This window comes from Pseudophryne corroboree, chromosome 8 (genome assembly GCF_028390025.1).
Source record: "Pseudophryne corroboree isolate aPseCor3 chromosome 8, aPseCor3.hap2, whole genome shotgun sequence".
Lineage (NCBI taxonomy): Eukaryota > Metazoa > Chordata > Amphibia > Anura > Myobatrachidae > Pseudophryne > Pseudophryne corroboree.
Genome location: NC_086451.1, coordinates 215,739,043 through 215,753,194, shown reverse-complemented (window position 1 = coordinate 215,753,194; position 14,152 = coordinate 215,739,043). Strand labels below are relative to the sequence as shown.

Here is a 14,152-nt window from a genome sequence, read left to right as displayed (position 1 = left end):
CCGCCACCCCTAAAAGTTAAGTCTAGATCCGCCACTGCTCAGAAGGAGCCAGAGTGGGTGAGAATGTTGCAAAAGAATATGTCAATGCTTGCAAATAAATTCTCTGAGTCTGAACAACAGACTAAATATTGGAGGCAGTCTGTGGAGGATGCACTGTTTACTGACCCCTCCATATCATCCACTCGGGTCCCATCCAGTTCCCAGAAAAGGTCTCTGGCCCAGATAATGCAAGGGGACACAGACACAGATTCCGACTCTGAAGTCGACACTGGGGATTTGAGAGGGGTAGACCCCAAATTAGCCAAAAGCATACAATGTAGGATAGTTGCTATAAAGGAAGTGTTGGAGTTTCCTGAAACAACACCGGTCCCTGAGGAAAAGGATTATTTTAAATTAAATAAAAAGCAGGTTGTGACTTTTCCTCCTTCAAAGGATTTGAATGCGTTCTTTGAAGAATCCTGGGCTAACCCTGAGAAGAAATTTACCCTTCCCAGAAGGATACGTGTAGCGTACCCTTTCCCTGAGGAAGACAGGCACAAATGGGAGACTCCCCCAATGATAGACACCTCAGTTTCTCGGCTGTCTAAGAAAATAGTTTTGCCTGCCCCTGGTTATTCAGCCTCTTTAAAAGATCCAGCTGACCGTAAATTAGAAACAACCCTGAAATCCATATATACGGAACGGTGCTCAGGCCCACCATTGCTTGTGCGTGGCTGGGTAACGCTGTGGAAAAATGGTTTCACAACTTGCTTGTTAACAAAGATACAGTTGACAGGGATGAAATAGTCCTAACTCTCGGCCATATCAAAGATGCTGCAGGTTACTTAGTTGAAGCTATGAAGGATATTGGGTTGCTGAGTTCAAGATTCTCTGCTATGGCGATTTCAGCCGCAGGGCGCTGTGGATCCCCCAATGGAATGCTGATGCGGAATCAAAAAAGAACATTGAGGTGCTTCCTTACAATGGAGAAACTCTCTTTGGAGACAAGCTGGATGCCATGATTTCAACAACTACATCAGGCAAGTCAGCATTTCTGCCTTCCGCAGCTGCTTCACCTAGGAAAGGATTTCATTCTCATACGATGCAATCCTTTCGGCCCAACAAGTCCAAAAAGGCAAAGGGTACCCCCCTTCTTCGCAGGAAGAGGGCGAGGAAGGGGTAAAAAATCTACAACACCACCAGGCTCGCAGGAGCAGAAGTCAATAGCTACTTCTGCTAAAACCTCAGCATGACGCTGGGGCTCCCCTGCGGGAGTACGATCGGGTGGGGGCACGTCTACTGTCTTTCAGCCAGGTCTGGGTTCACTCAGATCTGGATCCTTGGGTATTGCAGATAGTATCCCAAGGGTACAAATTGGAATTTCAGGGCCTTCCCCCATGCCGATTTTTTAAATCAGCCTTACCAGCTTCTGTTCAGGACAAAGCAAAAGTGCTGAACGCAATTCAGAAATTATGTCAAGACAACGTAATTTCCTTAGTTCCTGTGTCACAACAGGAAAAAGGGTATTATTTAAGCCTGTTTGTAGTGCCGAAACCGGATGGCTCGGTCAGACCGATTTTAAACCTAAAGACTCTGAATCTTTATTTGAAAAGGTTCAAATTCAAGATGGAATCCCTGAGAGCGGTGATCTCCAGCTTGGAGGAAAAGGAATTTCTGGTATCGATGGACATCAAAGATGCTTATTTACATGTTCCCATCTACCCGCAGCATCAGGCATACCTGAGGTTTGCGGTGCAGGACTGCCACTACCAGTTCCAAACATTGCCTTTCGGGCTCTCCACAGCTCAGAGAATATTCACCAAGGTGATGGCGTAGATGATGGTTCTTCTTCGCAAGAAAGTAGTCAAAGTCATCCCATACTTGGACGATCTCCTCATAAAAGCGAGCTCCAGGGAGAAACTAGTGCAGAACATTGCACTTTCCCTGACGGTGCTTCAACAGCACGGTTGGATCATAAACCTTCCAAAATCACAATTGGAACCCACAATGAGGTTATCATTTCTGGGAATGATATTGGACACGGAAGCACAGAAAGTATTCCTACCGGTGGAAAAGACTCTGGAGATCCAGAGGATGGTCAAACAAGTTTTAAAACCAGCACGCGTATCGATTCATCAGTGCATCCGCCTGCTGGGGAAGATGGTAGCGGCCTACGAGGCTCTACAATTTGGCCGATTCCACGCCAGGGTGTTCCAATGGGATCTACTGGATAAGTGGTCCGGATCGCACCTACACATGCACTGGAGGATAATCCTGTCAACAAAAGCCAGAATTTCACTCTTGTGGTGGCTTCAAAGTTCTCACCTCCTGGAGGGACGCAGGTTCGGGATTCAGACTTGGATCCTGGGGACCACAGATGCAAGCCTCCGAGGTTGGGGAGCAGTCACGCAAGGGGAAAGCTTCCAAGGAAGATGGTCAAGTCAAGAAGTACTCCTTCACATAAACATTCTGAAATTGAGAGCTGTGTACAACAGCCTTCATCAAGCAGCACACCTTCTTCAAGGTCGTCCCATACAGATCCAGTCAGACAATGTAACGTCAGTAGCTTACATAAACCGCCAGGGCGGAACAAAAAGCAGAGCGGCAATGGCAGAGGTGACAAAGATACTCCTCTGGGCAGAAAGACCTGCAAAAGCTCTGTCGGCAATTTTCATTCCGGGAGTGGACAACTGGGAAGCAGACTTCCTCAGCAGACAGGAGAATGGGGCCTCCACCCAGAAGTCTTCGCAGAGGTAGCAGATCGTTGGGGCTTTCCTCAAGTAGATATGATGGCATCACGTCTCAACAAGAAGCTTCAGAAATATTGTTCCAGGTCGAGAGACCCACAAGCAATAGCAGTGGATGCACTGGTGACCCAGTGGGTATTTCAGTCGGTGTATCTGTTCCCTCCACTTCCACAAATACCAAAAGTTCTCAAGATCATCAGAAGAACAAGGGTTCGAGCAATTCTCATTGCTCCAGACTGGCCAAGGAGGGCTTGGTATCCAGATCTTCAGGAGTTATTACTGGAAGATCCTCAGCCTCTTCCTCTTCATGAGGACCTACTTCAACAGGGGCCGTTTGTTTATCAAGACTTACTGCGGCTGCGCCAGATCCTAGCCCGTAAGGGTATTCCCAATGAAGTCATTCCCACACTTATTCTGGCCAGGAAAGGGGTAACGTCCAAACATTACCATCGTATTTGGAGAAAATATGTATCTTGGTGTGAATTCAAGAAGTCTCCTGCGGTGGAGTTCAAATCAGGACGTCTTCTCCTATTTCTACAGGCGGGTGTGGATGCTGGCTTGAGATTAGGGTCTATCAAGGTCCAAATTTCGGCCTTGTCCATTTTCCTTCAGAAACAGTTGGCTTCCCTTCCTGAGGTCCGGACGTTCGTGAAGGGGGTTCTGCGCATCCAACCTCCCTTTGTGCCTCCTGCGGCGCCATGGGATCTTAATGTGGTGTTGCAGTTCCTTAAATCGGACTGGTTTGAGCCTCTACAAGAGGTAGAGTTGAAGTTTCTCACTTGGAAAGTGGTCATGCTGTTGGCCTTGGCCTCAGGCAGACGAGTGTCTGAAATAGGTGCTCTGTCACACAAGAGTCCTTATTTGATTTTTCATGAAGATAGAGCTGAACTGCGGACACGTCAGCATTTTCTTCCAAAGGTTGTGTCTTATTTCCATATCAACCAACCTGTGGTGGTGCCAGTGGCTTCTGACACCTCAGCCTATTCAAAAGTCCTTGGATGTCGTCAGAGCGTTGAGGACTTATATTGCAAGAACGGCTCGGATAAGGAAAACAGAATCTTTGTTTGTCCTCTATGACCCCAACAAGATTGGGGGTCCTGCTTCTAAGCAGACTATTGCGCGCTGGATCAGAGGTACCATTCAGCACGCTTATTCCACGGCAGGATTGCCGTTACCGAGTTCGATAAAGGCCCACTCTACAAGGAAAGTGGGTTCTTCCTGGGCGGCTGCCCGGGGTGTCTCAGCGTTGCAAATGTGCCGAGCAGCTAATTGGTCAGGGGCAAACACGTTTGCTAAGTTTTACAGGTTTGACACCTTGGCTGCCCCTTGGCTGTACCGTCTATACCCCATGGTACTAGAATGGACCCCAGCATCATCTACGGACTACGAGAAAAAGATTTACCCGTAGGTAATTAAAATCCTATTTTTTTCCACTTGCACCACTGTGTATATATATATATATATATATATATATATACATATATATACATATACATACACTGCACAAAAAAATAAAGGGAACACTTAAACAACACAATGTAACTCCAAGTCAATCACACTTCTGTGAAATCAAACTGTCCACTTAGGAAGCAACACTGATTGACAATCAATTTCACATGCTGTTGTGCAAATGGAATAGACAACAGGTGGAAATTATAGGCAATTAGAAAGACACCCCCAATAAAGGAGTTGTTCTGCAGGTGGTGACCACAGACCAGTTCTCAGCTCCTATGCTTTCTGGCTGATGTTTTGGTCACATTTGAAAGCTGGCGGTGCTTTCACTCTAGTGGTAGCATGTGATGGAGTTTACAACCCACACAAGTGGCTCAGGTAGTGCAACTCATCCAGGATAGCACATCAATGCGAGCTGTGGCAAGAAGGTTTGCTGTGTCTGTCAGTGTAGTGTCCAGAGCATGGAGGCGCTACCAGGAGACAGGCCAGTACATCAGGAGATGTGGAGGAGGCCGTAGGAGGGCAACAACCCAGCAGCAGGACCGCTACCTCCGCCTTTGTCCAAGGAGGAACAGGAGGAGCACTGCCAGAGCCCTGCAAAATGACCTCCAGCAAGCCACAAATGTGCATGTGTCTACTCAAACGATCAGAAAGAGACTCCATGAGGGTGGTATGAGGGCCCGACGTCCACAGGAGGGGGTTGTGCTTACAGCCCAACACCATACAGGACGTTTGGCATTTGCCAGAGAACACCAAGATTGGCAAATTCGCCACTGGCGCCCTATGCTCTTCACAGATGAAAGCAGGTTCTCACTGAGCACATGTGACAGACGTGACAGAGTCTGGAGACGCCAAGGAGAACGTACTGCTGCCTGCAACAGCCTCCAGTATGACCGGTTTGGCAGTGGGTCAGTAATGGTGTGGGGTGGCATTTCTTTGGGGGGCTGCACAGCCCTCCATGTGCTCGTCAGAGGTAGCCTGACTGCCATTAGGTACCGAGATGAGATCCTCAGACCCCCTGTGAGACCATATGCTGGTGCGGTTGTCCCTGGGTTCCTCCTAATGCAAGACCATGCTAGACCTCATGTGGCTGGAGTGTGTCAGCAGTTCCTGCAAGATGAAGGCATTGATGCTATGGACTGGCCCGCCCGTTCGCCAGACCTGAATCCAATTGAGCACATCTGGGACATCATGTCTCGCTCCATCCACCAACGCCACGTTGCACCACAGACTGTCCAGGAGTTGGCGGATGCTTTAATCCAGGTCTGGGAGGAGATCCCTCAGTAGACCATCAGCCACCTCATCAGGAGCATGCCCAGGCGTTGTAGGGAGGTCATACAGGCACGTGGAGGCCACACACACTACTGAGCCTCATTTTGACTTGTTTTAAGGACATTACATCAAAGTTGGATCAGCCTGTAGTGTGTTTTTCCACTTTAATTTTGAGGGTGACTCCAAATCCAGACCTCCATGGGTTAATAAATTTGATTTCCATTGATAATTTATGTGTGATTTTGTTGTCAGCCTATACACAAGGTTAGGGGGTACCAGGTTGTCATACACTCTGGGGAAGGGTACAAGTTGTCACATACACACAGGTTGGGGGGTGGGAGGGGAACAGGGTTTCCCCCCCCCCCCCCCCCCATAGGGATAGTGGTGTACAGGATGTCACACAGGGATAGGGGGTACAGGGTGTCACGCAGGGATAGTGGGGGTACAGGGTGTCACAAAGAGATAGATGGGTACAGGACCCCTTACACCCCATTATGCCCCAGTGGTAGTGCCCCTTACACCCAATATTATGCCCCAGCAACCAGAGTGCACACTGGAGATTATTAATCCATGGGTACAGTAAATGGGAGGATTATAAATAGAGCAGTGCTGCTGACCCCAATGCAGATTCCCACACCCCTACTAATGTCTGTCCAATATCACAGCCAGGGTATGGTCCCCTGTGCATATGGCCACGCAGAGATTGTACAGGGCCTCTTGGTGCTGCCCGGTGCTCAGCAGCTCAGCGATGTCCTGGTACTTCCAGCCCTGGCACCTGGGAACACACCAATCCACCAGCTGTCAGAGCAGCACGCAGGTGTGGCTGGGAGAGCTGCCCATGTCCCCGGGGCACCCGGGAACACCTCCACAGCAGGGGTGTATCTTCCTATTGGCCAGGATGGCACTCGCCAGGGGCGCCAGTCAAGAGGGGGGCGCCGCCCGGCAGTGCCAACTGCGCCAAGGGGTAGAATGACATAGTACTCACTGAGTACATACCTTAGCAGTGATTATCCACTGCCGGACTCTCAGAAGCGTATTGCACTCTGACACTCTCTGTGACTACAGTCACAATGATGGTGAATATAGCTGCACCTCCTCTTCCTCATCCATTCCCCTTCTCATTGGTCCCACGCGATCTGTCACCAGCCACTAAAATCAGCACCAGTCAGCAGTGCAGCATGAGCATACCTGTACATTTTCTGCGGTACCGTAGCTGCACTGCATGGTCTATCCTGGCAGTCTGGATCACAGCTTACAAAGAGCTCTGTATGGAGAGGTATCTAGACCAGTCACTGCCTGTTCAGCTGTGTTGAGACTACAAGTCCCAGCACACCTTGTCAACTGGATTTGCTGGGACATGTAGTGCCATCACACCTAGAGAGGGGTTTTTAACTGTATGTATGTGTGCATATATCCACTCGGTGTCCCTGTCCGCACCCTCCTTGTAATTCCCCCTCAGTGTCCCTGCCTGCACCATCCCTGTAACTGCCCCCTCAGTGACCCTGGCCATACACTCCTGTAATTCCCTCTCAGTGTCTCTACCTGCACCCTAACCGTAATTCCCCCTCAGTGTCCCTGCCTGCACACTCCTCGTAATTCCCCCTCAGTCTCCCTGCCTGCACCCTCCCCGTAATTCCATCTCAGTGTCCCTGCCCGCTCTCTCCTCGTAATTCCTACTCAGTGTCCCTGTCTGCACCCTCCCTGTAATTCTCCCTCAGTGTTTCTGACCTCAGCATCCCTGTGACTCCTCCCTCAGTGTCCCTGCCCGCACACTCCTGTAATTCCCCCTCTGTCTCCCTGCCCGCACCCTCATCATAATTCCTCCTCAGTGTCCCTGCCTGCACCCCTCCCTGTAATTCTCCCTCAGTGTTCCTAACCTCAGCCTCCCTGTGATTCCCCCCTCAGTGTCCCTGCCCGCACACTCCTGTAATTCCCTCTCAGTGTCCCTTCTCGCACCCTCCCTGTAATTGTCCCTCAGTGTCCTTGACCTCAACCTCCCTGTAGGCCCTGCCTCTCATTTTTCCTACCCGAACCCTCCCTGTAATTCCCCCTTAGTGTCCCTGACCTCAGCCTCCCTGTGACCCCCCCCCCAGTGTCCCTGCCCACAACCTCCTGTAATTCCACTTCTGTGTCCCTGCCCGTACCCTCCTCGTAATTCCCCCTCAGTGTCCCTGCCCACACACTCCTGTAATTCCCCCTCAGTGCCCCTGCCCACCCACTCCTGTAATTCCCCCTCAGTGTCCCTGTCCACACCCTCCCTGTAATTGCCCCTAAGTGTCCCTGATCTCAGCCTCCCTCTAAGCCCTCCACCTCATTGTCCCTACCTGCACCCTCCCTGTAATTCTCCCTCAGTGTCCCTGACCTCAGCCTATTTGTAACTCCAGAGCCGGCCCTAACCAATATGATGCCCTAGGCAAGATTTTGGCTGGTGCCCCCTAGCACCACTGCTGGTTCTGCCTCTGACCTTGCACATTTTTCCCAGCACCATTACCCCTCACCCATAGCAGTCCTTGTACCCCCTATATTTTAAATAGGAACAGTTCGCACATTTGACGCACAGCCCAAAAAGGGGCATCTTCTTGCTGGGAAGGGGCATGGCCACACAATAGTAACCCCAATTCCAATTATGCCACACAGTACTGCAACTTTATTCACATTTTATCTTGCGATAGTGTCCATAATTCATATTACATCCCACAGTAGTATCACTTTACCTTATAAACGTTACTCCTCACAGTAGAGCCCCTTATTCACATTACATCACACTGAATTGCTCCTTATTCACATTACACCACACCTTATTGCTCTTTATTCACATTAGACGACACAGTAGTGCCCTTTCTATTTGCAACACCACATAGTAGAGCACCTTATACACATAATGCCACACATTAGTAATGCATTTATACACAATTCCACACAGTAATGCCCCTTACACATGAGACACATTAATGTCCTTATAAACATAATGCACCTTACACATTATGACAACCTTTATTAATGCCCTTTTACACATAATGTCCCTTACACACATGCCGCACATTATTAATGCCCTTATACACATAATGACACACATAGTGCCCCCTACACATTTGCTGCACATTATTAGTGCCCCTATACACATAATGACACACATACATTAGTACCCTGTTACACATATGCCGCACATTATTAATGCCCTTATACACATAATGACACACATAGTGGCCCTTTACACATATGTTGCACATTATTAATGCATTTTCACATGACACACATAATGCTCCTTACACATATTCTGAACACTACTGCACAACCAACCCACTCACATGCACACAGCACTCACACTTCCACTAACACTGTGACCTCTGCCTCTGCTTGGATACAGATGTGTCCTCACAAATCTTGCATCAATGCTAACGTCGGGCACTTTGTTTATGAAAATGCATCTTATTTGCATTACTATGTGGCTAGGATGCACAAGCAGCTTCTGTTGATTAAACTGATATGCAGCATGCCAATATACTGTGTGAGACTGTGGCTGTATCTGCATATGAAATGCTACATACAGAATATAGGCATGTTGCATATCATTTTAATCAGCAGAAGCTGATGATGCCCCTAGGCATATCAAATGCCCTAGGCAATTGACTAGTTTGCCTATGCCTATGGCCGGCTCTGCAGTAACTCCACCCTCTGGGTCCCTGGGTGGGGGAGGTGGGGGGTGCCAGTTCCTTACTTTGCCAGGGGCGCTCAGACCCCTAGATACACCCCTGCTCCACAGTCCCCACATCCAGGGACAACAGTACAAGTGCAAGCCCTGGGCAGTCACCAGGTCACAAAGGAAGCCCCCACAACCCGGGCACAGCAACTTTCCCCCAGTGATGAGTCATTCTGCAGCGTCTCCCTGGGCCGAGTCCCTGTATTGCAACAGCAGGCCCTCCACTACCAGCCCCTCCATCTGCAGCAGCAGAGCGGAATCCAGGACTTCCCTCAGCACTGCCATACCACACTTCCCACTGGCTGGCGCACTGTGCATGGTGATAGCAGGTGCCGGTGGTGCTGCTCGGGCAGACCTGCAGTGTAGATGGCCAGACCAGACCAGACCATTTGACCATCGGGAGCCAGATGTGCAGTAAGGCCCTGGAGCTGTTCCTGTGTGCTCCCCGGAAAAAGTTGTTTCTACTGGGATATGTACACTGTGGATGGGTACAGGGGGTGTGGGCCCTGAAGACAGTTGGGAACACATAGCAGCTGCATCGCCTGCACTCACGGTAGTTACGCCACTGCTCCTGACCCTCTAAGATACAGCAATGTGCTATTTTTCAATCAAACCTAAAATGTTCTTTAAAATACAGCAGTACTAGATCATCCGATCAGAGAGTAAATGACTATTACGGAGAGGTAATAATAACAATAATAGTAATTATTATTTAGTGATGAGCGCGTTCGGTTCCTCGGAAACCGAACCCCCCCCGAACTTCACCCATTTTACACGGGTCCGAGGCATACTCGGATTCTTCCGTATGACTCGGTTAACCCGAGCGCGCCCGAACGTCATCATCCCGCTGTCGGATTCTCGTGAGATTCGGATTCTATATAAGCAGCTGCGCGTCGCCGCCATTTTCACTTGTGCATTGGAAATGTTAGGGAGAGGACGTGGCTGGCGTCCTCTCCGTTTATTAATAATATTTGTGCTCACACTGCTTAATTGTGGGGACTGGGGAGCAGCTGTATTATATAGGAGGAGTACAGTGCAGAGTTTTGCTGACAGTGACCACCAGTATACGATGTCTGCCTGAAAAACACTCCATATCTGTGCTCAGTGTGCTGCATATATCTGTGCTCACACTGCTTAATTGTGGGGACTGGGGACCAGCAGTATTATATAGGAGGAGTACAGTGCAGAGTTTTGCTGACAGTGACCACCAGTATACGTTGTCTGCCTGAAAAAACACTCCATATCTGTGCTCAGTGTGCTGCATATATCTGTGCTCACACTGCTTTATTGTGGGCACTGGGGACCACCAGTATATTATATAGGAGGAGTACAGTGCAGAGTTTTGCTGACCAGTGACCACCAGTATACATTGTCTGCCTGAAAAACACTCCATATCTGTGCTCAGTGTGCTGCATATATCTGTGCTCACACTGCTTAATTGTGGGGACTGGGGAGCAGCTGTATTATATAGGAGGAGTACAGTGCAGAGTTTTTCTGACAGTGACCACCAGTATACGTTGTCTGCCTGAAAAACACTCCATGTCTGTGCTCAGTGTGCTGCATATATCTGTGCTCACACTGCTTTATTGTGGGCACTGGGGACCACTAGTATATTATATAGGAGGAGTACAGTGCAGAGTTTTGCTGACCAGTGACCACCAGTATACGTTATCTGCCTGAAAACACTACATATCTGTGCTCAGTGTGCTGCATATATCTGTGCTCACACTGCTTAATTGTGGGGACTGGGGAGCAGCTGTATTATATAGGAGGAGTACAGTGCAGAGTTTAGCTGACAGTGACCACCAGTATACGTTGTCTGCCTGAAAAACACTCCATATCTGTGCTCAGTGTGCTGCATATATCTGTGCTCACACTGCTTTATTGTGGGGACTGGGGACCACCAGTATATTATATAGGAGGAGTACAGTGCAGAGTTTTGCTGACAGTGACCACCAGTATATATAGCAGTATGGTACGGAAGGCCACTGCTCTACCTACCTCTGTGTCGTCAAGTATACTATCCATCCATACCTGTGGTGCATTTCAGTTGTGCGCAGTATATATAGTAGTAGGCCATTGCTATTGATACTGGCATATAATTCCACACATTAAAAAATGGAGAACAAAAATGTGGAGATTAAAATAGGGAAAGATCAAGATCCACTTCCACCTCGTGCTGAAGCTGCTGCCATTAGTCATGGCCGAGACGATGAAATGCCATAACGTAGTCTGCCAAGGCCGATGCCCAATGTCATAGTAGAGAGCATGTAAAATCCAAAAAACAAAAGTTCAGTAAAATGACCCAAAAATCAAAATTGAAAGCGTCTGATGAGAAGCGTAAACTTGCCAATATGCCATTTACGGCACGGAGTGGCAAGGAACGGCTGAGGCCCTGGCCTATGTTCATGGCTAGTGGTTTAGATTCACATGAGGATGGAAGCACTCATCCTCTCGCTAGAAAACTGCAGTGCTACTCCTAGATGGGCCAGGTGTTTGTGTCGGCCACTTGGGTCGCTTAGCTTAGTCACACAGCTACCTCATTGCGCCTCTTTTTTTCTTTGCATCATGTGCTGTTTGGGGACTATTTTTTTGAAGTGCCATCCTGACTGACACTGCAGTGGCACTCCTAGATGGGCCAGGTGTTTGTGTCGGCCACTTGTGTCGCTTAGCTTAGTCACACAGCGACCTTGGTGCGCCTCTTTTTTTCTTTGCATCATGTGCTGTTTGGGGACTATTTTTTTTGAAGTGCTATCCTGTCTGACACTGCAGTGCCACTCCTAGATAGGCCAGGTGTTTGTGTCGGCCACTTGTGTCGCTTAGCATAGCCATCCAGAGAACTCGGTGCTAATTTTAGGACTAAAAATAATATTGTGAGGTGTGAGGTGTTCAGAATAGACTGAAAATGAGTGGAAATTATGGTTGAGGTTAATAATACTATGGGATCAAAATGACCCCCAAATTCTATGATTTAAGCTGTTTTTGAGGGTTTTTTTGTAAAAAAACACCCGAATCCAAAACATACCCGAATCCGACAAAAAATTTTCAGGGAGGTTTTGCCAAAACGCGTCCGAATCCAAAACACGGCCGCGGAACCGAATCCAAAACCAAAACCCGAAAAATTTCCGGTACACATCACTATATTATTATTTTATTTATATAGTGCTCTGTCTCCAGTAGGACTCAAGGTGCTTAAGATGGGAAACAGTTTTATTTAACTGTATAATTTCTTTAAGTAGAACATACTGCAATATGTACGGCACTGCGGACCACTTGTGGCACCTTATCAATAAGGTGAATAATAATTGTGCAGCAAAATCATTTTGTGTATTAAAAGGAAACAGATTTACAAAATGATGATTGACCAGATGTGGAAAATAAATCCAAAAAACAAAAAATGTATACAGCAAAGATTCTATCTTCCAGACCCTGGGAGATAACTACATTCCCAGCTGGGAGCCCAGTGACAGCTGAGCAAAACACACATGAAACTACAAGACACTCAAAACAAGTGGCAGAAGCTGCAATGGTGGGAAATGTTGGTGTACACATATCCCAGGCAAATACCTCTCTGGACCACTCCAGATCTACTAGATAGATAGATAGATAGATAGATAGATAGATAGATAGATAGATAGATAGATAGATAGATAGATAGATAGATAGATAGATAGATAGATAGATAGATAGATAGATAGATAGATAGATAGATAGATAGATAGATAGATTGATAGATATTTAAAACTGTCAAAAAGCAATTTCACGGATAAACTTTGTGTGCTGAAAAAAACCACATGCTACATGCTTCACTCCTTGGCATGAATATTCAATTGCCTCCCTCCGGCGGACATTTAAAATGCAATACAGCACAAGAATCCAATACAACGATGTATCCAGTCGGCACTATATTTTGCTTCCTTCTAATGCAATCCTTATCATTTATGAAGTATGACAATTAAAAAAAACTAAAAATAAATTACTGTATATACACACACACACACACACACACACACACACACACACACACACACACACACACACACACACATCCACATCTCTGCAAGATAGTACCAAAATTAGAAGTGACATTGGAGACGTTGGTCTCTCCCCTGCAGCTGTCACCTACTCCATGTCCCGCATTACCTTAGCACGCCTGAAGCAAGCCCTGAATAAATCCAGCAGGGGCATGTTATAGACCAGGGGGAACCCTCAGAGGGGGTTCTGTGGCAGAGGAGATCCTGATACACAGGCAGCCCCAGGCAGCTCCATGGGAAATGGGGCCAGAACAGCTGTGTGAGGAGCTGCCAGTGAGGAAGGAGGGAGGGAGGGAGAGGCGGAGTGGTGAATTCAAATCCTGCACCGTTATCCCGTTGGTTGGAGCTGTATCTCTGAATGACACATCTTGGCACAGAGAACATTTCTTGCTCAGACTTGGCATCAGAGAACAGCACCGCAGTATTCAAAGGAAAACAAATTCTATCTAAATAAAGTCTATTTATACTAGTAGGGAGAACAGCGTGTCTGTGAGTCAGGAGGCTTCATTATAGAAGAACAGAAAAATGCTGCCATTCCATATTTATCATAGAACGCTAACTGCATTTTATCATTATGCCAGATGTAACATCCAAGTCTCTCATTACAGAGTGCCCCTGTTTTTGTGCCTTATATACCAGAGCTGTATAATATGTTACTAGGTTACATTTTTTAAATATATTACAGTTTCCACTTTTAGTCTCCCTTCACATATGAATACTGCCAATTTCCAGGTGAGAATTTAAAGAGCAGACAGCTAAAGTGAATGTAGGGGGACACCCCAATCAGCATATTTCCTCAACTGCTGGGCCCCAGCCAAGTGCTCACAACATTCATTCCATATGGATGATACAGGAAGTCGCAGACAGTGTGCTCAGCTTTCCTTTTCCAATATAGGGGGTCATTCCGACCAGATCGCATGCTGCGCTTCGTTGCAGCCGTGCGATCGGGTCAGAACTGCGCATGCGCT

General features: G+C 47.7%; 1 protein-coding gene across 1 annotated transcript in view; it reads right to left on the bottom strand.

The window, feature by feature from the left end:
• STARD8 (StAR related lipid transfer domain containing 8) overlaps positions 1 to 13,425 on the bottom strand; it is a 443,153-nt gene extending 429,728 nt beyond the window's left edge. The window contains exon 1 of the mRNA XM_063937082.1: positions 13,294 to 13,425. Within this exon, the coding sequence (XP_063793152.1) occupies positions 13,294 to 13,338 (45 nt within the window). The 5' untranslated portion in view covers positions 13,339 to 13,425. The remainder of the gene's footprint in view (positions 1 to 13,293) is intronic.
• Between the last annotated feature and the right edge of the window lie 727 nt (positions 13,426 to 14,152).